Source organism: Mus musculus, chromosome 2, assembly GCF_000001635.26.
Source record: "Mus musculus strain C57BL/6J chromosome 2, GRCm38.p6 C57BL/6J".
Classification (NCBI taxonomy): Eukaryota; Metazoa; Chordata; class Mammalia; order Rodentia; family Muridae; genus Mus; species Mus musculus.
Window position 1 is genome coordinate 118,680,861 of NC_000068.7, and position 23,860 is coordinate 118,704,720.

General features: G+C 53.0%; 2 protein-coding genes across 6 annotated transcripts in view; one reads left to right on the forward strand and one right to left on the reverse strand.

Moving 5' to 3' along the window:
* The window catches only part of Pak6 (p21 (RAC1) activated kinase 6), a 34,976-nt gene extending 17,816 nt beyond the window's left edge, over positions 1–17,160 (forward strand). For 4 of the 5 annotated variants that reach the window (XM_011239420.3, NM_001033254.3, XM_011239419.1 and 1 more), the window contains 8 exons: positions 7,937–8,145; positions 8,874–9,530; positions 12,367–12,864; positions 13,007–13,140; positions 13,434–13,560; positions 13,655–13,780; positions 14,347–14,481; positions 15,547–17,160. In XM_011239420.3, the coding sequence (XP_011237722.1) occupies positions 7,942–8,145; positions 8,874–9,530; positions 12,367–12,864; positions 13,007–13,140; positions 13,434–13,560; positions 13,655–13,780; positions 14,347–14,481; positions 15,547–15,714 (2,049 nt within the window). In that variant the 5' untranslated portion in view covers positions 7,937–7,941 and the 3' untranslated portion in view covers positions 15,715–17,160. Of the gene's footprint in view, positions 1–7,936; positions 8,146–8,873; positions 9,531–12,366; positions 12,865–13,006; positions 13,141–13,433; positions 13,561–13,654; positions 13,781–14,346; positions 14,482–15,242; positions 15,369–15,546 lie in introns of all 5 variants that reach the window. The other variant, XR_866265.3, reaches the window with a different exon arrangement.
* A 1,082-nt stretch (positions 17,161–18,242) lies between these two features.
* Positions 18,243–23,103, reverse strand: Ankrd63 (ankyrin repeat domain 63). Its single transcript, NM_001081971.1, has one exon. It carries the CDS (start codon positions 22,576–22,578, stop codon positions 21,406–21,408), a length of 1,173 nt encoding a protein of 390 aa, NP_001075440.1. The 5' UTR covers positions 22,579–23,103; the 3' UTR covers positions 18,243–21,405.
* Between the last annotated feature and the right edge of the window lie 757 nt (positions 23,104–23,860).

Consider the following 23,860-nt stretch of genomic DNA (forward strand, 5'->3'; position numbering starts at 1 on the left):
ACTGCAGCCAAATTTGCCTCAGGTCTAAACAGACCCGGTCTTTTCTTGCTGCTATCCTTGGGCGAGTAATTTGGTTTGTGTGGTCATCTCATTCCTCACCTCTGTGATGGAAAGCAAAGAGGACTCCTCAGACCAGCGGATACACATCTTGAATTTGAGATGCTCGGTCTAGAGCCTGGCCCTTCAAACCTGAGCGATTCTTGTTAAAAACCACTCCAACTTAGTAAGAACAGGCTGTTCTCTTTCGCTGTGCCTGAAGAGGCTGGCCAAAGGGAAAGAATTTCTTCTCCCATCAGCAATGGATACAAAGGCTGAGACCTAAAGATTAGGTCAAGGCCACAGATTCCAAGATTCCTGCCAAGCCTTAGGGCCCTAGACATGAGCTCCGAGAAGCATGGCCTGAGCCTTCTTGTGAGGAAACTGGACCGTTACTCCCCACTATGTCACCAGCACCTGAGCTGGGTGTCTGTCACTCACTATTCTGTGTTTCCCAGCCTCCTTCCTGTATCCCAGAACTTGCTTGTGTAAGTAACTTAATCTAACCTACTCCAGTTCCCTTCCCAGAAGCTGCACAACCCTCTCCACTCGCGATTGTTCTCAGCTTGTGGTCCCTTCCCTGAATCCCTTCAGTGGATCCTTGAAAGGCACTCAAAGTGCAGAAACCTGAAGTCACCCAAAGCCAGGTGTGGCAGGGTAAGGTGGGTGACCACACTGGACATTCACTATTGATGAAAGCAGGGCTGGCAGATTAGGAGAACAACTGATATTGATTCAAGATAGGACCCAAAGGTGACTCCCAAATAGCAGTTACAACAGATGTATATATACCCCAAGGGCTCTGTTGTAAAGTTTCTGTCCATCTTGGGCCTCTATAGCTCTGTCTGGGATCTGTGAGGAGCTGGCCGTGTTGTCTTGTCTCCTCTGGGAGCTGCAGTTTGAAAGCTACCCTCTCATCCTCCAAGTGGATGCTTGAACTGTTTTCCCCATCCCAATGGCATCATGGGGACATCAAACATGGAACCCTGCCCACTTCCCTGTGAGCCAAGTCTATGGTTACCACCTCCAGGGACTTTGTTTTTAATATATGCAGATCCTCGTCATCTCGGTCCCTAGCGAAACCTTTTAAAAAACATTTTGCCCACTCCTTACACAGTATAAAACATTCTGGTTCCATATATAAAGTAAGGGGTAACCTACAAGTCAGGATAGCCCTGCTTACCAGGGCTCAGACAAGCCCCGGGTCAGGTGGAGAGAGAAGGCCCCATCCCCCCAACTTTAGACTTCCATTGGTTTTCATTGGGTCATTAGCTAGATCCTGTTCCCTGCTGGTGAAGACTTCCAAGAAGAAGATCGTTAGCAGAGCATTGCACATAGTGCATAGGTGGGAATAGGAATGGCATTGCTCACTGCATAGGTGGGCATAGGGACAGCATTGCTCGCTGCATAGGTGGGCATAAGCCTAGAGCAGGGTCATGCAATCTGATCTGGGTTTAGTCCCCACCCCCACCCCACATACATGGTCACTTCCTGTGTCAGTGATCTGGGGCAGCCTCTGTCCTCCTGAGCCTCTTTATCTAGATGATGAGAGATGACTACTCCCTTGCAGAGCTGCTAGCCCTCAGGAAAGGCCTGACAGATACTCAACAACAGCTCTGGCCTTTTCTGAGTCTTCAAACCTCCTTGGACTCCAATCCCTCTCTCAGTGACCCCAGGCCTGTGGCTCCCTGAATGTCACACCAGCACCTCTCCAGGGTTTACTGCGTATGGCAGCACTTCTCCCAGAAAGTGTCTGCCAGGAACTGCTACATTCTTTCTGCTAGGCTCCCTGCCAGAGGAGCCTCCTCCTCTAATTGGTGTTGGCTGGAGTCAGCCCTCCTAGCACTGGGCACCCTGCTCTGATCCAGTTATGGGTCAGAGAGCTGGGAGGTAATGTTGAAAGCATAGTGCACACCTAGCCTGGGCTCTGATCCTCAGCCAGCCTGGTGTCCGACAGAAGAGGGGAAGCCAACCGCTTTGGGTCTGCCCATTTCTACATCAGGTCTGAGGCCACACCCTCTTTCTCAGCCTAGGCAGAAGGGAACGTATGGTTTGAGAGGAAACTCCCGCCCTGCTCCTCTTTGGCACTAGCTCCTCGTTGGATGAATCGAGCGGTGGGTGACATTTGAAGACTGGTGTAGCCTGAATTGATTGAACACCCCAGCATGGGGGCAAGTGCAGCAACTGCTCTCTCAAGGCTCTTGGAACTATGTGGGAAGGAAGGCCTAGATGCCAAGTTGGAGACCTCTGACTAAGCAGCTGTCCTTGGCAGAGGACATGGATATCCTGCCTCACTCATGGAGCCTGGGCAACACTGGCTATCATGGATCCCTCTTCTATTTAAAAGTATTTTGAGGCCTGGAGAGATGGCAAAGTGGTTAGAGCATGTACTGCTCCTGCAATTTGGTTCCCAGTACCCAAGTCAGTCTGGTGGCACGCAATTGTCTGTAACTCCACTTCCAAGGAGTCTTACACCCACTTCTGGCCTCTGAGGGAGCCTGCACTCACATGCACACACCTACGCACAGGTACATGCACATGTGTAAAAATAAGCCATAACAAAATAGATACAAACATTGTTATCTGGGTGTGGTAATCCACTCCTGTAACTCCAGCACTTGGGAGTGTGAAGCAGAAGGATTAATAGAAGGCCAGTCTGGGCTACATCTGTAATGACAAATTTGGAATTTTGGTTTCTTTAAAACAAAAAACACAGAAACATTATAAGAATGTTTTTGTTTTAATCCCAGGTGTGGATATGGGGCTGCTTCCAGGTGTCCATAGCAGCTGACTATGACATGTCTTGTGCTTTAGCAGGGGTGTGGTCTTGCCGGTAGCAGGTAGTTTCTGAGGTAGTGTAATGTTTGGAATTCTGGGGACTTCTAAGGGGGTATATAAATGCGAGGGCCGCCAGGCGTGGTGGCGCAAGCCTTTAATCCTAGCACTTGGGAGGCAGAGGCAGGCGGATTTCTGAGTTCAAGGCCAGCCTTGTCTACAGAGCGAGTTTCAGGACAGCCAGGACTACACAGAGAAACCCTGTCTCGAAAAACCAAAAAAAAAAAAAAAAAAAGAATAAATGCTAGGGTCAATAGGTGGGATGTTGGAGGAGATGTTGTTGGTTGTTAATGGTTGTAGTTTGTTAAGTAGTTGTGTACAAAGAAAGAAGAAACTACAACAAGAAGAAATTAGATATCCTGACATCGAAGATCAAACTTGCCCCAAGGAATTCGATGCCCTTGATTAGCAGGAAGTAGTCTAATGACAACGTCACCCCCTTTTCAACCCCTAACTTTATTCAGGGATCTCTTTTCTTCCCTCTATATCCTTTTTTTCTTTCTTATCTAATATGAGGGAGTTGAAAGAGTAGAACAAGAGTAAAGAAGGGGTGTTGGAGAGATGGCTCAGCAGTTAAGAGCACTGACTGCTCTTTCAGAGGTCCCGAGTTCAATTCCCAGAAACCACATGGTGGCTCACAACCATCTGTAATGGGATCCAAGGTCCTCTTCTGGTATGTCTAAAGACAGCTACAATGTACTCATCATATATGTAAAATAAAGAAATTAAAAAAAAAAGAGTGGAGCAGGGTAAAAGACACAAAGTATCCAGAGAAAAGCTACAAATGTTGTAAAAACCCTATCTAAAAAAACGGGTTGTTTCCCTTAGAAGAATGGGGAGGTGGCATAGGAGGAAAGCCTCCTGCCCCACCAGTTAAACTTAGTGATTATCTTCATGTGTTTCCTTCCTACTGCACTGGCAAATGGCAGAGGTGAAACTTTAAGTAATGATCCCCATTCCTGTTTAGACAAAGAAAACCTTGGTGTTTTAATTTGCCTCTGGGTTTCATGAACACAGACAGGTGTGGGGCCCATCATGTCAGCAATTCCAGAAGAAACCATCAAACTTGGGTCCAATATAGTCATCACATATAGGGGAATGAGGAGGGGACAGACAGACTGTACACACACACACACACACACACACACACACACACACACATACACACACAGCCATCAGTTTTATGATTTTCCCTTTCACATGTGGGTTATGATTTGTCTCTATTTAATTTAAGGGTATGCCAAGAGCTCATTTCTTCAGCTTCATTCCCCCCACACACTCCCATGGATATTTAATTGCTTCAGCTACATTCAGCTACAGAAAAGATCATCTATTCCTACCATATAGCAATGTCACCTTTGCCATAAATCAAGTGACCTCATCTGAGTGGGTCTATTTCTGGATTCTTGCTTCTGTCCCGTTGCTCTGTTTGTCAGTCCTTTGCTGTTTCTACAGCATATTAATTACACTAGCTTTATGGTAAACCTCGATATATATTTAGTATAGTCCTCCAACTTTGTTCTCTCAGATTGCTGCAGCTATTCCTGGTTCTCTGTTTCCCTGCACATTTTAGAATCAGTGTGTCAGTTTCTGCCACAAGAAATATGCTGAGCCTGAAATAAGTCTGTAGGTTGACTTGGGAGTAACTGACATCTTCACAGTGTGAACTCCTCAGCAGACGAGCATACTTTAATATCGCTAATAATGCTTTATAGCTTTAAATATGAAGAAATTTATTCCTGGGTGTTTGCTATTTTTAATGTTAGATGATAAATAATGCCATTTCATTTCTCTCTTTTAAAATTTATCTTTATTTTATTTTGCACGTGTATGTATGTGCTTTGTATATCAGCCTGCAGAGGTCAGAAGAGGGTGTCAGATCCACTGGAACTGAGGTTCCAGGTGGCTGTGAGCTGCCATGTGGGTGCTGGGAACCAAACTCAGGTCTTCTGTAGGAGCAGTAATTACTTTTAACCACTGAGCCATCTCTCCAGTCATCATCATTGTCGCTGTCCTCCTCCTCCTCCTCTTCTTCCTCTTCCTTCTCTTCTTCTGACAGGCTCTCTAGCCCAGGCTGGCCTCAGTGCATGCTGGCCTTGATTTGAATTCCTGATCCTCCTGCCTCATCTGGTATTACAGGTGTGAGCTACTATGCACAGCTTTATTTCATTTTATATCGTAATTCAATTAACTTTTACTTACTGTGACCTTGATTTCAGAACTTTCTAAATTAATTTGGTTGTTGCAGATTTTTCTGACTTTTCCACTTTCACAAACATGCTGTCCCAAGCACAGTTGGCCTGGCCATGTTTTGGATGAGCCCTAGTGGCCTTCCTGTAAGTCAGATTTCCCATTGTTTAAATGGTTCCCCGATTTCTTAAATCTTGATCCGATCTCCTACCCGAAGCTCCACTGACCACTCTGTTAGCCCCCAGCCTCTGTAATCCCCTGGCTGGTGGTCTTTCTCCCCAGATCTCTCTGCTGCCTCTGGGGGGATCTTGTCAAGGGATTGCTGTTCGGGTGAACTCTGGAAGGAAGGTATGGGGTCCCTGACACCACTTGATGCCTTCTCTCCCCATGGAGGAGGTGAAGAAATCAGGGCTTTCAGAGGAAGGCCTCAGGCAGTTCTTTTGTGACTCTAGATGTATTTGCACCTCTAGAAGATTTCCCAGCTACAGAGGAAGCAAGCAGTTGGGATTTCTATTGCTATGGTGAAACAATGTAACCAAAAGCAAGTCGGGGAGGAAAGGGTTAATTCAGCTTCTAGTTCCAGCTAACAGTCTGTTACTGAGGGAAGTCAGGACAGAAGCTGGTGCAGAGGCCATGGAAGAGTGCTACTAACTGACTTACTCTTCATCGCAAACAGCCTGCTCTCTTATAGAACCCAGGACCACCAGCCCAGGGATGGTACTAACCACAATGGGCTGGGTCCTCCCCATCAATCATTGAGAAAATGCTCTACAGCCAGATCTTACGGAGGCACTTTCTCAATTGTGGTTCCCTCCTTTCAGATGACTCTGGCTTATGTTGACATAAAACTAGCCCACAGAGTCTGCTGACAATCCAGGGGGAGGGTTTGCCTGAGAGGCTGTGGAGACTGGCCCTACTGACCAAAGCAAGAGCCGAGGCCTAAGCAGTCCAAAGAGGCTGCATAACAGAGGTGTGAAGTATCTTGTCTGCGTCCGGGACCTAGAGTTCTAGTCATGACCCCTTGAGAAGGAAATGAGAGAGGAAAGAACTTTGGCATCACTCCCAGACCCAAATCTACCCAAGTGTCAGAGTCTGGAGACCCAAGCATAGGCACGAGGTGGGCGAGAACACAACTAGAGAGATGGCCAGCGTTTGCTGGGAATCTGTCGCTTGCCCTCACTAACCTTGTAAGCTTCTTCCACAAACACTAGAGACGGGTGAGGAGCACAGAGGCTCGGCTGCTTGGGTAACTGCTCCAAGTCACTCCTATTAGGGTGGAGGCCCTCAGCAACTCAGTGATGCGTTTCAATGTAAAGTCTTCAGTCTCCAGGGTTCTGGAGCCGCTGCTCCGCCCTTAGGGGATATTAGAGTCTGCTGATCTAGGACGTGTGCTATGGATTCCACTGCCTTACATATAGCAAGTTCCTGGTGAGGAAGTGGCGGTCCTTCTGCCTTTTTTTTGGGTGGGACTATTGCCTGCACCCTCTCCAGAACCTGCCAAAGCAATGGGGAAAATGCTTTCTCTGGAAGGAGAGCAGTCAGAGATGGCAATGGCCCTGCATGGCAGCTCTTCAACTGGAAGAGTAATCCAAAACCTTCACAGGGAGAAACAGTGTAAGCTCTATAAGGCAGTGCATTCAGAGTCCCAGCCACTCCAGAGGCAGAGGCAGAGGGATAACCCTCGGGGAGACACGGTAAGACCCTGTTCAGAGTCAGAGACATATTGATTCATTCCATTTCTGAAATGTTCAAAGGCACTCAAGTGTAGTTTATCAGTATGTTTCGTCAAGCCTGGTCCCTAAGAGTCACCAGGACAGCCCTTTGGAAGCCCCTCTACACCATTCCCATTGATGGAGTTCAGTAGAGCCTCATGCCAACTCCAGATCAGCAAGGTGAGGGGTGCAGGCTTGACTACATTTTGTGAAATATCCTAGGATAAGATTAAAATCCACAGAAAGTGGCTAAGTGGGACTCTCTGCCTTTTTGTGGAGAACTTGACCTATAAGTTATCTACCCTGGCCCTAACCAAGGCCAACCCTTTGGCTCAGCCCTTTTCAGAGTTAAGGCAAAGTGCACGCTCAGCCCTTTTGGCGCTGCCAAGTCACATGGTACCCATTCGGCCTGGGCATCAGTGCTGCAAATTGGCTGTTGGGCTTCTTGCTAATATGTGTTGCTTTAACAGGTTTTCTATTAGTCAGTCAGCAACAAACAAGAGTTGACTGTGATGAAATTTTTAACAAATCATTTGATTCAGTTTGCTAGTTTTGTTTAGACTTTCACATCTATGGTCATTTGTGGTGGGATGGGTATCGCAGTTTAGACAGGGTTTTGTAATATAGTTCAAGTTAGCCTCAAACTCACAGCAATCCCCCTGCCACAACTTCCCAGGAGCTGGGATTACAGCCATATAACACCATGCCCAGCACATGTGTATGTTCTTAAGTGAGATTGGTTCCGACTTTTCTTTTCTTGAATTCTTATTTGGCTGAAGAGACAAGATCATACCAGCTTCAGAAAACAAGTCTGCTGGTCTTCCTTCCATTTTGTAATTCTTCGATGCGGATTGATTGCAATGGGCTTTGGGTTTTATAAAAGCACTCCTTGGCAGGCAACTTGACACAAGCAATAAGGTGGACACCTCTTTTCCTTGCTTGTAGTCTACGTGGCTATTTATTTATTATAGTACCTTTGTTGTTTCTACAACTGCTCTACTGGGAGTCAGCCATTTCCCCAAGGAAGTCCAGGAGAGAGTAAGAAAAGCCCTTGGGCTAGAGTAGTTATGCTAAGGGAGATCCACACAGGCCTGAGCCTGATACCCAGTGCCCACTGATCCACCCCAGGGTCCCTGGGACCAGCTCAGCTAACCCTCTTGCAGGCACCATGTTCCGCAAGAAAAAGAAGAAACGTCCTGAGATATCAGCCCCGCAGAACTTCCAGCATCGTGTCCACACCTCCTTTGACCCCAAGGAAGGCAAGTTTGTGGGTCTGCCCCCACAATGGCAGAACATTCTGGATACTCTGAGGCGGCCCAAGCCTGTGGTGGATCCTTCTCGAATCACACGGGTGCAGTTGCAGCCCATGAAGGTAAGGATAAGGAGGACAGGCTTGCAGCCACGTTCAGCCTCTCCCACTGCACAGGAAGCTGTCTGTGAGACCCCCAGTGGCACCATCAGGGTCCACTTATGTATCAGAATCAAGTCTCCTGTCTCAGTTCTCTGCTAATCAGCCTTCCTACCTGGGGAGAACTTTAAGCTGGGTGTGGGGGCTCTCCATTATAAGCCCAATGCTTGACAGGCTGAGGCAGTCATAACGCTAGGAGTTGAAGGACTAGCCTGGGCTACAGGGTGAGGCCCTGTCTTGAAAAAATTGTACCCAAACCATCAAAACTAACTCATCCACCACTTAGACCTGTAGCCCCAGAGGAGATGCAGCTGTCACAGACCAAGGGTCACATGAGGAGATGTAAGAGTTGGTTGGGAGTTGAGGTCAGGAGACTTGTCATAGTGGATGGGAGGTTAGGGGGTCTCTCTGAAGACCACTGGAAGATCTAAAGCCTGAAGTGCTGAGTTTGCCAGCTCCCTGGGCTCAGCTGACCCACCCACTTTTCATGTTGGACCCTAACCCTGAGGCTGCCTACCTATCTGCCCTGCCGACCAGGGCTTTCTCCCCATAGCCTCATAGATTCACTGTGATCACGGGTGATCAAACCCTAACATATGGACGATGATAGTGGAGGTGTGTGGGTGGGAGGCTCTGAGCCGCCACCGCCACGAAGGGGCTGTTCCTCCATACTCTTTTGTCTTCCTCCACAGACAGTGGTACGGGGCAGCTCAGTGCCCACGGAGGGCTACATCTCCGGGCTGCTCAACGACATTCAGAAGTTGTCAGTTATCAGCTCCAACACCCTGCGTGGACGCAGCCCCACCAGCCGGCGGCGGGCACAGTCCCTGGGGCTGCTGGGAGATGATCAGTGGGCTGCTGACCCCGATATGTACCTCCAAAGCCCCCAGTCGGAGCACACTGATCCCCATGGCCTCTACCTCAGCTGCAATGGGGGCACACCAGCAGGTCACAGGCAGGTGCCCTGGCCAGAACCACAGAGCCCGCAGGCCCTGCCCAATGGGATGGCTGCCAAGGCGCAGTCACTGGGCCCTGCTGAGTTCCAGGGTGCCTCACAACGCTGCCTGCAGCAGCTGGGTGCCTGCCTGCAGAGTTCCCCACCCGGTACCTCACCCCCTATGGCCACAGGGAGGCGTGGGGTGAAGGTTGCCAAGCATAGCTCCGAAGAGGCCCGGCCTCAGTCCTGCCTGGTGGGCTCCGCCATTGGCAGGCCAGGTGGAGAAGGCAGCCCTAGCCCTAAGAACCAGGAAAGCAGCCTCAAGCACCGGCTCTTCCGAAGCATGTTCCTGTCCACTCCTGCCACAGGCGCGGCAAGCAGCAGCAAGCCGGTCCCTCTGCCACAGAACAAGGTATATGACCTGGGGTTTCCTCCTGGGGTCACTCTAAGCACATCTAGTGACATCCATAGGCCAATAAGTATTAGAGATGCCAAGCCTAGTGGGGCCCTCCCCACTCACTGGATAAGGATAAGAATGTGGGAAATCAAAACGGCCAACCAGAGTGACCTTGGCTAATGGCTATAGCCTGAATTCACCATCTGAATCCATGTCTTCCAAAGGCTTAGCATGTGTGAGTCACAAGCTGTAAGCCAAGTCATTTCAGGTAGAGAGAAGAGATCACTGTGGCTGGCATTCCTGTTCTCTGAGGCCTGGCACTCCACACTGAGAGGCAGACCCTCCTTTAAAAGCATCTTTAACCAAAATCTCAGGACAGAACCTCAAGGCCCAAGTAGGGATATGTGTCCTTACCTGGAGAGGACAGGGTCTCTCTGCCTCCCTCTTTGGGGGCAGTTCTGAAGCCCCTGGTTCCCTGAGAACTGCAGGGGATTCTGGGTATCGCTTGATGCCTACAGTGACCTCCTCCACTTCCTCCTCTTTCTTCTCTTCGTTTTCTCTCCATAGTTATTTATTCTGCAATGTGTCAAGAGAAGACCAAAGGGTCACAGAGGAATCAGACCTCAGTTCTCACTTCCACATGTGCTTGATTCTCTAATGTCCCTGGAGGGGTACAACTTTCCAGAAGAGTGTGAGCTATGAAAATCAGGAGATCTGACTGTGCACCAGAACTTGGAGTGGCAGGACAGAGGGCTTCTTTCCTGAGACAGGGGGGAGGGAGACTTGGTGGCATTTCTTGGCAGGCAGGTTAGCATGGTTCCCTACTCGCCTGCCCGCCTGCCTGCCCATCCTATCTGCAGTGACAGGGCCACCATTTCTCACTTGGTAGATGATGACCAACTCAGAGTGAGCTCACCTAGGGTCTCCAGTGAATCACAGGAGCAAGCAGGAAAGGTCCTCTCTTAGAGCCGTCATCCCATCTCAGACCTTCCAGGCTCCTGGATCTTGTCTACAAAGCATTGCAATCACAGTGGATAGTTATTATCGAGCCCCCGAAAGACAGGATGAGCTTGAGGGTTTTTTTTTAAAGATTTATTTATTTATTTATTTATTATTATATGTAAGTACACTGTAGCTGTCTTCAGACACTCCAGAAGAGGGCGTCAGATCTTGTTACAGATGGTTGTGAGCCACCATGTGGTTGCTGGGATTTGAACTCCTGACCTTCGGAAGAGCAGTCGGGTACTCTTACCCACTGAGCCATCTCACCAGCCCCCGAGCTTGAGGGTTTTAAGCCATGCCTAAGAAACAGCTGCTCATGGTGGTTGGGCCTCCCCTTGAACGGGAGGGCATTGGGAGCAAGCTGGATCCTTGCTGTGGTGATGGTATGACTGGGGTGTAGCCTGAACTGGAGAATGCCTACTAGTGCTCCAGGCCACTTCCAGCTGAGGCACCGAGGAGGCCTTTTGGCTTCATACACTCCTGTCCCCACATATCTGTGATATTAGGGGTTTCTGGAAGGCTGTGACTTGGGAGACATCTCTACTAAGCTAAGGTGTGACAGGGCAGAGCATAGCACTAGGGAGGTCAGGGTCAGTTGATTCCTGTGTCTGCTTGGGTCAGCTACAGGGGTCTAAAAGAAAGAGGTGCTAACACTGAGATGGGCTCTGACAGCATTTGTTTGACCTGCCAGTCACCACGCTGCCCATCCCCATAGAGGACACTGAGAACCCTCATGGGCCATTGTGTATGCCAGGGCTCTCCCGCAGTGGAAGCAGTCATCATGGGCTCAGAGGCAAACTCAGGGGAGTAGTTCCCTTCAAAGCAGACTTTCCAGATAAATGCTCTCTAGCTGGGGCTCTTAAAGGCTTGACAGAATCTTCCTTCAACCACCCCTGTGTACTTGCAGAACCCTAGCAAGGCTCTGGTCTTGCTTAGAGTGAGTCCCCAAAGCCTGGGAATAGCATAGAGCTGGCAAGCCTATGTCAGAACCAAGATTTGGGGCACCTGAGCAAGCCTAAAGTGGCAGCTCGAGGAGATTTCCTTGAGAGGGTTCAGTGCTGTGGCCATGTGTGAAACCTAGTGAGTGCAGACATCTGCCCCTGGGATAGGTTAGGGGCACCCTAGACAACCTTCTGTGTAGCCCCTGTAGGGTCCCTCTTCACAAGCCTTTTAAAAATACAAGACTCCTGAAGGGGTGGTGAGGGGTGGGCTCCTTTTGCTCCAGCGCTGGCAGGAAGGCTCAGATAGGAGAGGGCTTCACCAGCTTTCAAGGATGGGCTGTCTTTCCTCTGTGTCACCCCCAACTGAGGCTGAGAGTAGCTGCCCCCCCCCCACTTTTTCCTCCAAGGGTTTTAGCCAAGAGCCTAACCTCCTAGATACACAGCCTCACAAGAATGCTGCCACACAGCAGCCATGGCTCCTTCCCTGTCTCGGTTTTGGGAGCCAGTCACAGCTACCCACTGCCTCTTGCCCAGGGCCACCTCCACTCACACCAGGAGCCTCTGACCCAGCTTCCCTGAGAAATCTGTCTCCCTGAGGCCTGCTTGTCAGTTGCTCAGGAAGAAATACCTAGCTTGAGGCCCCCCCCGGGGGGGGGTTACTGTCTTTGTCTCCCCTGGGAGTGGGAGAGTGGGTATAAAGAGATGCTCCTGTGCCTGTCCCCTGGGGGGTAGGGGGTACATCTGCTGCTCTGGTCAGGTTCAGCTCCATTGTTTGCTTCCTCAATTTAATCTGAAGTCCTGGGTGGCCCTGCTAGTGTCCAGGCCACAGCAGCCAACCCTGCCTTTAGGAAGCTTGTCTCAAATGTTCCTTAACACACCCAATATTGTCTCTTTCCTTGTCTTTGCAGCCCAATTCTGCTTTCCGACCACCACAAAAAGACTCCTCTTCAAACCTGGTAGCCAAGGCCCAGTCCTTGCCCTCAGAGCAGCCCATGGGGACCTTCAGTCCTCTGACCACCTCAGATACCAGCAGCCCCCAGAAGTCCCTCCGCACAGCTCCAGCCGCTGGTCCACTTCCAGGCCGGTCTTCTCCAGCAGGCTCCCCCCGTACCCGGCATGCTCAGATCAGCACCAGCAATCTCTACCTGCCCCAGGACCCCACAGTGGCCAAGGGGGCCCTGGGTGGCGAAGACACGGGCATTGTGACCCATGAACAGTTCAAGGCTGCGCTCAGGATGGTGGTGGACCAGGGTGACCCTCGGCTGCTGCTGGACAGCTACGTGAAGATTGGGGAGGGCTCCACGGGCATTGTGTGTCTGGCCCGGGAGAAGCACTCAGGTCGCCAGGTAGCAGTCAAGATGATGGACCTCAGGAAGCAGCAACGCAGGGAGCTGCTCTTTAATGAGGTGGGGACCTGGCGGGATGCCCGCAGGGCAGTAGAAGTGTTCAATGAGGCTTGCACGGCACGTGGGGCTGACTTGGCAGGAGAACAGGATGGCCTGACCATGGGATGCTGTGCTGGGTACTCAGGCTTCTCTCTGCCCTCAGGTGGTGATCATGCGTGACTACCAGCACCTCAACGTGGTGGAGATGTACAAGAGTTACCTGGTAGGAGAGGAGCTGTGGGTGTTGATGGAGTTCCTGCAGGGCGGGGCCCTCACAGACATCATCTCCCAAGTCAGGTGGGCATCTGAAAGGGCTGGGCAGAGGGAAGGCCACCCCACCACTGCTTAGACGTGGAGATCAGTTGCCTCTGGCCAATAGGACTGATCTTACTAGACTCCTGCCTATTTGGGGTAACTGAGACTCCATGGTCTTAGATTAAAAATGGGCAAGAAAAACGTGTACTCCGGGGTTGCAGCCTGCTGAGTCTGCAGCCTGGGAGTTGTAGTCCCTTTGCCCGGGACTCCTTCCTACCCAGCCCAGCCATGCTGACCACATGGCTCTCCCATGGTGGCTTGCCTTCCCTGTCCAGACTGAATGAGGAGCAGATTGCCACTGTGTGTGAAGCTGTGCTTCAGGCCTTGGCTTACCTGCACGCCCAGGGTGTCATCCACCGAGATATCAAGAGTGATTCCATCCTGCTGACCCTTGATGGCAGGGTAGGTCCTCCCTTTCCACGGCTCAGCTGCCCTCCCTGTTCTCTCTGGTGCCACTCCTCTTCCTGGTCTCTACCTACTTCCTTTTCAACTCCAGGTGAAGCTCTCAGACTTTGGGTTCTGTGCTCAGATCAGCAAAGATGTTCCCAAGAGAAAGTCCCTGGTAGGAACTCCATACTGGATGGCTCCTGAAGTGATCTCCAGATCCCTGTACGCTACTGAGGTAAGGGTTCCCTCCATCCCCAGCTCTCCAGGCTTCGGGCCACGTAGCTCCTCGGTCTTGCCCATGTTAAGTATTTCCACTATTAATGACCCCGGTTCTGAGGTCTCCACTTAATCAGTACCTACCCGCTGCCTTCCTTTTGAGACAGGGTCTCTCTGTGTCCTCCATTTCCTGGGACTCACTATGTAGAGCAGACTGGCCTCAAATTCACAGAAATATGCCTGCCCCTGCCTTCTAAATGCTGGGACTGAAGGTCTGCACCATTGCACCCTGACCTGCCTCCCCTTTTTGATGGAGTTACTCTCACCTGGACTTCACTATGCAGCAGGCCCTGCCACACACTGCTCTCTTCTGCACTTGCTTATGGCCAGTGTTCTCCATGAGGGGTGGTTTCTATGGTCACTGGCCACTCATACAAAAAGGGGCTGAACGTAGGGCATCGGACCAGGGGGTGAGGGAAGGAGGCAGCCACACTAGGGCACCTGGTAGGAGACAAGATACTCCATCCAACACACTGCCACCAAGAGCCAGACCCCAGCAGCAGAGTCAGGGCTATTCTCCCGCAGGTGGATATCTGGTCTCTGGGCATCATGGTGATTGAGATGGTGGATGGAGAACCCCCCTACTTCAGTGACTCCCCAGTGCAAGCCATGAAGAGGCTGCGGGACAGCGCCCCACCCAAGCTAAAGAACTCTTACAAGGTCAGTTATTGTGTTAGGTGTGAACTCCTCAACCTCATACCCCCAAGCCCATTTCTCCTGAGACAGGAGGACAGGGACCTGGAGCCATGGACTCAGAAGGATATATATATATATATATATCCACATATATGTTTTTGGTCTTTTTCCACATAAAACCTGTGCAGTCACATGTATGTACCAACCATCAGATTCATGCCAACAAATTCCCACCTGCAGCTGCAGCAGGAGAGCCACGACACAGCAGGCTCTTCGCCTATCCCTATGAGGAGGAAGAGGAGCCCTAGCTGTCTCCCAAGGAGGAATCCAGAGTACAAATCCTTCCATTCTACTTGTCTGGGGCCCATACCAACACAGTGCCATCACATGATTGGGCTTGTCCTCCTGTATGACACATCTCGATCATAGCTGAGCCACTGTTTGCGCCTTAGACCCAGTATCTATACTTATTATAATTAACTCTCTCCTGCCAAATAAATCCATTCCCCTGCTGCCAGATTGCCACAGGACAGACAGCTAAATGGTACTGCCACCTAGTGGCCAAAGCTAAAAAATGCCCCAGAGGATTGATGCCCGGTTTCTAACAGGCTCTAAGACAGCTTGGTCCCTGGAGACTGCCCTGCGAAGCCTGAGATGAGCAGGTCTCAAAGAGCACCCGTTAGTTAGTTAACTGCTCCAGGGGGGCAGCCTTCTGTAGCATTCCCCAGGCAGCCCGGTAGATGAGGAACTGGATCGCTGATGCCAGTTCCATGCCCCTTTCGCAGAGCTGCAGAGCCTGAAAGCCAAGAGCCCCGAGAAGCAGGCAGGGGGAGTGGGCCGTGTGTGGAACCCAGCCACCCAGACTTCCAGACATCCTCATCCCATTCATTGCTCTGCCGCTCTCATAACAGGTGAACTGGCCTCCTTCTCCTGCCTCCTAAGCCAATCATCAGTGCGCCTGGGAGGAACCAGAAAGTAAGAAAGCAGAGAAGATGAGGTGTGGAGCTAGTGGGGGCCCAGCAATCAGGCCGCCGAGAAGTGACTGCGAGCCATGGCTTCCCCTCACCCCCTCACGGTTCTGTTCCATAGGTCTCTCCAGTGCTGCGAGACTTCCTGGATCGGATGCTGGTACGGGAACCCCAAGAGCGAGCCACGGCCCAGGAGCTTCTGGATCACCCGTTTCTGCTGCAGACGGGGCTGCCTGAGTGTCTGGTGCCTCTGATACAGCTCTACCGCAAGCAGACCTCCACCTGCTGAGCCCGCACCCAGGGTGCACCTGCCACCTGTGCCCACAGGCAAAGGACACTGGACAGCCGTTCCATTGGCAAGGCCTACCCGCCTTGCCCTCTCAGTGTTCTCTCCAAAGATCGAATGTGAAGCTCCGCACCTTCCCTCCTGCCCTTTTGCCCGCTGGGCCAGGCCGGACCTGCCCCCCTTGGTTTCACTCCCCAGAGTCCCAGTTGCCTTTGGGATGACAGTGACCCCTTCTGCAGGTTTGGCCCTTTGTTATTTGCACAGGGATGTTTCTAAGAAACGCGGAGAGTGGTGCTCTTGGCCGCAAGCCAGCAAAGCCGACAGGCTGCTGCAGATTTTTAAAGGCAGTGTCCACAGTGACCTGGGGCAACCAAGAGGGTGCATGCTCCATCTCCACATGGACACTTGCTATTCTCAACTGAAGCTTCAAACCCTGGAGTCCCAGAGGGCCACGGGGAAGGATTTCGCTGCCTGAATCCTTCTTCCTCCTCTGGTCTGACTTCTGGAAGCCCCACTTGCACCTGTTTCCTGTCTGTTCCCTGGCACTGCCTCGCCCTAGAAAACCTCTACGGAACTGTGAATAGCCTGTGTGTAGACCATGAGAGCAGCCAGGGGGGAATCTTCTGAGAGAGAGTGGGGTTGGCAGTAAACGTGGTTCCATTGTCCAGGATGTAGAGAACATTCTCTCTCTCTCTCTCTCTCTCTCTCTCTCTCTCTGTGTGTGTGTGTGTGTGTGTGTGTGTGTGTGTGTGTAAACTTCCCCCAGTGGCCCAGGTCCTTCCAGTCACCCACAGAGAGCCTCAGAAGAGCTGTCCACCTCTTTTCTACCAAGCTCCATTCTGAAGGAATCTGCTTTTTGGACCTGGCTTTCTGCCTCTCAAGTCTCATGTTATTACCTAAACAGGGAAGGGGTGTGTGTATGTCAAGTCTAACACATGCTGGGGGCCCTCAAAGTTTCTGAGTTTCTCCCATACTGAGGCAGGAATAGTAAGGGAATAAACTTTGTTTTACCTGTCAGCAACTTCTTAGCGGCCAGATCAGGGACCCCTCCTTTTCAGAACCCTGGGCTGGGACAGAAAGGTGAACCACCTCCCGGAGGGGGTCCCTCATGCCGAGCGAGGGATGGGCACCTCCTCTGTGAGCCTGCTGCCCCAGCTGTCCTGTTGATACTTCCCTGCCTCCTTGACCTCCCTCCCTTCCCACCTTCCTGGCTGTTGTGAGACAGGGAATGCCAAGGAAGAACTCTAGTGTCTGGACCCGATCCAGATAATATTTTTAGACTCCTCTGTTCCCTGATGACCTGCATTAGGGCAAAAAAAAAAAAAAATTGCAAGGTCTTTTTTTTTTTTTTAAGGGTCAGAGTTTTAAAAAAACAAAAGCATCCTTCCCTAGACATTTTTGTGACTTGTTTGCACTTGTGCCTGTTTTAAATTAAACTAAATGTTCGAACCTTTGGGTTTTTCATTCTCTGGGATTGGAGCCAGGCTTTCTTGGAACTGGATGCCCTTGGAGTGGGTGCCTGGTAGGGCTCCTCTGTGGTTACTTGAATCCACAAATCACCCAGCTTCTTTGGCTTGGACACCTAGAATGAGGGCCGAGGAAGGAGGAGCCGGGACGTGGAAGGCCCTGGGGCTGGAAGAAAGGGCGAAGAAGGCTCTGGTCAGGGCCGAGGAGCCACCAGGCGGAGGTGTGGGGGAGGGCCCTAGCAACCCAAGGCCACAGAGACTGGCCTCATTCAAGGTTGGTTTCTCCCTTCTCCTGGTCTTCAGGCTGCCCATAGAAAGTTCCCCGAAAGCAGCCCATGTTCCTTTCTTAAAACTGAAGGACTCTGACATTTCAAAAGAGTAGGGAAGTGACCAGAGACTTGGGTTCTAGCCCTGGGGTTGGGAAGTGGCAAAAATATCTTTTAACTTTTACTCCGACAGTGATTCCAATCTTCCTTTTCTGAGCTCTATACTCAAAACAGTGCTCATTGAAACCACTTAACTTGGAGCAAGGAGCCAGCCCCAGCCCCAGCCCCAGCCCCAGCCCCAGGCCCAGCCCCAGCCCCAGCCCCAGCCCCAGCCCCAGCCCCAGCCCCAGCCCCAGCCCCAGCCCCCCCAGCCCCAGGCCCAGCCCCAGGCCCAGGCCCAGCCCCAGCCCCAGCCCCAGCCCCAGCCCCAGCCCCAGCCCCAGCCCCAGCCCCAGCCCCAGCCCCAGCCCCAGCCCCAGCCCCAGCCCCAGCCCCAGGCCCAGGCCCAGCCCCAGCCCCAGCCCCAGCCCCAGGCCCAGGCCCAGCCCCAGCCCCAGCCCCAGCCCCAGCCCCAGCCCCAGGCCCAGGCCCAGCCCCAGCCCCAGCCCCAGCCCCAGCCCCAGCCCCAGCCCCAGCAGCGGTTCATTGGTTCATTGAGAAGCAGCCCCCATGACTTGTAGAATGGCCATGGCCAGGGCTGATGAAGGTAGGAAGTACCTCCAAATCAAGTGTGTGCTTCCATCTTTTCAAAGGAAGCCAAGAGGCAGCAGTGAGCAGGAAGGCAAAGAGAGGCCAGGTCTCCAATGCAACAACACTGGGTTTATTAGCTGTGCCTCCCCTGCCAGTCTTTTTCAGCACATCGCTCCAAATGCATGTGCCAACGTCCTTCATACCCTTCCACACCAACCAGCGCTAAGTGCCAGTGGCTGGGGTGACTGACTCTTCACAACGACGATGATGACGACAATAACAGGAAAGGCAGAATATGCAGCAAAGTCTTTTCCTACTGCAGGAGGGGACGAGGGAGGACCACAGCCTCAGTATACCTAGAGCTAACAGGAAGTCCAGAGCGAGTGAAGTGTGCTGGAGTTCTGTACAGAGCCTGCTAAGGCTTAGCTAAGGCTAAGGGCAGACAACAAGGCCCACAACTCAGTTGAGATGGGAAAGATCTACAGTGTATCAGAAAAACCATTTTCAACCACCCATGTTCCAGCAACTCCACAGACCACAGACAAGAGCAATCATTTACCCAACAGAGACTGACCAAAGTGACGTTCCCACAGGGTACATATCAGTGACACTGGATGGTTGGCAGCACCCCTGACACAATGTGTGAGCCAAATGCCACGGTGCTTGTAAGCCAAAAAATTGTATCCTTACACCATTAAAAAAGTCACTAAAAGTAAACATAGTTGAAAATAGAATGTGAGGGACGAAGGGTCAGAGGAAAAACACTATTCACTTGGAGTGTCCCAGCCCTGACCTCCTCTGACTTTTCAGACACTGTGGTATACTGTTCGTCTGCCCCTCGGGGTGAGAAAAGGCAGGTGTATGTGTGCAGGTGTGTGGGACAGAGGCCAGGAGTGTCTGTGTGTGTCCGGGTGGGGTGGGGTGGCAGAGAGATCATCCCAGAATGAATAGCAACTGTCGTAAGACAACACAAATGGTCAGGTCAAGGCTCAGAAGTCATAAGGGTTGGCAGCTCCAGTTGTTCTAAAGACAGCAGGCGATCTTCCAACAGTAGCCTTAGCTTGCAAAATAACTTGGGGTTCTTGGTAAAGGGGTCTTTGCTGGGCTTCTGAGCACTTCTTACCACACCCAGTGCTGACTTTCCTTGTTCACTGTTCCTCACTTCATTGAAGTGAAGTGACTTCAAGTATCCGGATTTAATATTTTACAAGAGGAACACGCTTTATGGGTAAAAAGCACACAGAGGGAGAAGTTACACATCAATGATCTCCCGAAGAAAGCCAAGTCTGAGCTCCCGGGGCGCAGCGGGGAGAATGCAGAGGTGCCACTAGGGGGCAGCAAGGATCACGGTCCCAAATGTGGGCTGGCGCGCGGCCTCGGACGTTAGCGAGGGAGGGCAGGAACTGCGGAGCTCTCTGGCCCCTGCAAAAACTGGTTTCCGACTTCCTACGCTTCAACCGCAGACCCAGTTTCTGAGCACCAGCATTCTCTCTGGGAAGTTCTCTCAGAGATACTGGTGAGAAACCTTTCCACAAAGACGATCTTCCACAAAGATCAACGTCTTCAAAGACTTTATCGCAGACAAGTGAGGGACTTAAATGCTCACTCTTCGGGGTTCACAACTAGAAACCCGAGGTACTATCACGGCCAGAAAACCTTCACTGCTTTGAAGCAGGAGTTTTTACCCCACCCTGCTGGTACAGATTTTCCACCAGGAGTTAGCACTGACACTGGGGTCGTAGAGCATGCAATCTGTCAAACTCCTTTCTTCGCCTTCTCTCTGAGGAGGTACAGTGTTGGAGGGCAGGGGCGGAGATGGAGAGGACAAAAGACTTCGCGGGGAGGGGGCCTAACTACTTCTCCACAGTTGCCTCTGACTCACTAATCTGCCCAGTAATAAAAGCTGGAAGCTGGGCTGGGCCAGCATCCCACGCGGTGGGGCCCAGGCAGGGGTCTTTGGTCTTGATCTAGCATCCATCATCTGCCCTGCCCTCCATTAACAGCCCAGCAAGAAGCAGGAGACGTTTAGCAGCCCCCTCCTATGCTCTCTCGGGAGTTTGATGTAATTTAGACCGGGACCTGCAGTTCGTGTGGGCTCTCGACTCCCGCGCCCGTCGCCGTTTAACGTGGCAAACACTACAGTCAATTATCCCCCTCGCTGAGGTGCTATTTAAAGAGACGTTGTCAGGTTCTTAAGCCTCGGATCAGACCTGCTGCTTTCTGCTTCATACACAAAGGCTCAAAACACGAGTTCTTTTGAGGGTTGGGAGAAATACAATTAAGCAAAAATCCTTCCTAGCTGTTCCACCCTCTTGGAGCACCCACGTGTGGAATGGGGGAGCTGGGAGGAAGGAGGGGGTGGGGTGCTATGTCCTTTCCATTTCAGGCCTCTGGGACTAAGTGGAAATATAAGTAAGGCTGGGCCAGGAGAAGGGAAAACATTGATCCTCAAAGATGAAATTCAAACGCAATCATTTGGGGGGTCAAGCAGGCCCAGAAGCCAAGAGTTAGTAGGGGCTTGGGGAAGCAGTGACCCACCAGTATCAATGAAGTTAGATCCCATAGTCTTGACTGAGACAGAGTCAAAGGAAGTTGATTTCCCAGAAGGGAAAGCTGGTAAACACCTAAAGGGGGCATTGCGTCTCAAAATATTCCTGTTGCCTTGAGTCTCTGCCTCAGAAAACCTTAACCATTGGATTCCTTCATAATCAGCCCTCTTGTCCAAAAAGCTTACGTGGCCACGTTAGTTCCTCCTTTCTTCCAACACTTACAGGGAAGGGAGACTTTGGTAGTTTGTCAAACTATTATGGTCAGCATCAGCAGGCACAGCCGCCTGGGCCCTTGTTCTTCCGAAGCCAGCTCTGCCGTTACCTGGCTGCCAAGGTGATAGGAAAAGTTAAAAATAGGCAAGGGATGCTGCGGGTACCGAGCCTAGGCAGTTGAACCTCAAGGCTGGGGCTGGGCCTGAGCCATCCACCTTTCCGGCTAGAAAGCTGAAGCCCACAGAAGCAGCCGTTGTTCACACCTCCTTTTTCCCCCAGGACAAGGAAATCAAGCTGGAGGAAGGTGGGAGATTTACGTGGGAAATACCAAAGAGCAAAAAGATGGGATCTCTTTCTTACATCTGGTGGAGGACTACAGGAAATCTCCCTTTAGCAGTGGGGACAAAGGGTGGGCAGAAAACTGCAGAGAAAGGGAGGACTTGGAAGAATGGGAGACATCTCAGTAGCTAGAGACAGAGTGAACTTTACAGGGCGCGACCTTCGTGCTCCTTACCGCTGAGCCTGCAGTACCACAGCCTCTGTGCCCGCCTGCCAAGGCTTTGGCCCAGGCACTGAGAAAGGCAGAGCGTTGTTCTCTAATTCTGGGCCACTCTCAGGCCCTGAAGCCTCCCCGACCAGGCTGGGGATGTCTGGAGCTGTGGACCGTCGGCGCAAACCCAGGCGGCCAGAGCCGGGGCAGCCCTCGGGATGAGGACTAAGGCCGACCGGGGCTTGCATTAAGGCCAGTGGCGCTCCCTCCAGCACCTCCTGCGAACGCCACCGCCCACTCCCCGAAGACTGGGGTGAGTTTGGTCGAGCCATCAGAGCTCCTGCCCTAAGGCGTGCTGTCTCCTCCTCGGTCATGGTACCCAGAGCTAGGCTCATGCTCCGGCCCAACTCTGGTCTCTCATTGCCTTGTGCCCTATAACGGACCGAGCCCTTGCCAGCAGAGGCAAGCTCGCCTCCGTGGCCGTGGCCATGGCCGTGACCGTGACCGTGGCCGCCGGCAGCTCGCGCAAACCGTGCCAAAAGAGGGCGCGGTAAACGACGGGGACTGGGTCGTCGCCGCTCTGGGCTGGGCGCCGGGGCAGGGTGGCCAGGGGGACTGTCGGAGTTGGAACCCCGGGCCGCTGCCGCAGCGGCTGCCCGACCCCAAGGCCCGGTGAGGGCTTGCACACAGGTCCCGTGGCCGCGGGAGGCAGCCAGCTGCAGTGCGGTGAGGCCCGCCCGGTTGGTGCGGTCAAGGCGTAAGCCCAGGCGGCGGAAAGAGCGCACCAAGAACTCCAGCACCGCCCCGTGGCCGCACGCCGCCGCCCACATCACCGGGCTGTTGCCCGCCGAGTCCGTCGCCTCCGGATCGCCGCTGAACTGCACCAGGAGCTGCACGGCGTCTAAGTGGCCTCGCTCGCAGGCCAGGCTGAGTGCAGTGCGGCCCCGCTCGTCCCGCAGGTTCACGGCTGCACCTTGCTCCAGCAGCAGTCGCACGAAGCGCGAGCGCATCGCGGGGTCCGGCAGCCCCACGGCCACCATAAGCGGCGTCCGGCCCTGCTCTGCGCGGCAGTCGATGATGCTGCGGTCCAGCGCGTCCAGCACGAAACGGGCCAAGTGCACTTTGCCGGCCTGCATGGCCTCAAGGAAGGTGCGCGTCCCCGCTCGGGGACACAGGTCCTTGGGCTTGAGCATGGCTCCGGCCGCCGCGCCCCGGAAGTCCGACGCACGGGGGCGCCCCTGTTCCCTCACCCCACGGGGCTACGGCCCCGGCCCGGACACCGGTACCGCTCTTTCCAAGCGGCGTGTAGGTGGCTGCAACCAAGTGTCCTGCAGTTCCCGCTCAGGTCTCCCTACCGCTCGGCTGCCTCGCCGCTCCCAGGGCGTCTTGCTTTTCCTCCCTGGCCCCCCACGCCTGGAGGTGTGGGCTGCTGGCTGCTTCGACTCCCGCTCAAGCTCCAAGCTCGGCCTCCTCAACTCTTGGGCCCTCTTCCCTGTATCCGACGCCCCTTGGTCCCTCGTGGCTTGGAGCAACGCCACTCACCCGCACCCCGGGCAGCCCCTGCTCCCCTGTTGAGCGGGTGGCTCCCGCCTGGCGCGCCTGCCTCCTGCCTCGGCGGGGAGCGCCGCTCCTCCAGCTCCCAGAGCCTCTCCCCGCCTCCTCCTTTCTTGCGGGGGCCGGGACGCTTGCTTTTTTACTTGGGGGGCTCGGCGGCTCCTGAGGTGCCCGACGCCTAGATACCTGGCTTTATAGCTTCAGGGGTCTCCATGGCAATGGCTGCTCTGGAAGCAGACTGCACCTTCGGGGCAGAGACGGACAGGGCAAGGGAGACCGCCCCTGACCCCCACCCCTTCGTGGGCCACGAAGTTGGGGAGCGGCTCCTCCTCCGCGCTCCCCTGGGAATGCGGCGGCGGTTGCGGGGCGGGGGTGGAGGCTGCTCGCCGGGGGCCACATGCACCCGGCGGGGCCAATCCTAAAGTCTCAGTCATCTTTCCCCGCCCCCCGCCTCCGCCGGAATCGGTAGCCTCCGCTGCTTAGAAACTGGCGGGAGCTCCTGCCATCGGTTTTAGGTTAAAGGGACTGGGACCCCACGAGGACAGGACTGGACAGTGCACCAGCTTGAGGTGGGCAAGAGACAGAGGAAAAGTAATTTGGGGTATGAGGCATTTGTGCTCCGGACTGAGGGCGCTCAGTCTGGCTGATAACTGCCATCTAAAGTGCAGCGAATCACAGCCACACACAATTGTGCCTCCCGCACGCGCTCACTCAGAGAAGGGCGGGGGTGCATTCTCCAATCTCAGACGTCTCCAAACCTGACAGCGCGCCCGCGTGCCAGCTCCACGGTTGATCGGTCGCTGTGGAGCAAGTTGACTTAGACACTGGCCGCTCTGACCCAGGGCAGGTGCCTTAGGACCCGAGAGTATGCAGGCATTTGGACTTCCCAGGCACTACCTCCTATCTCCTCAAAGATGGGCT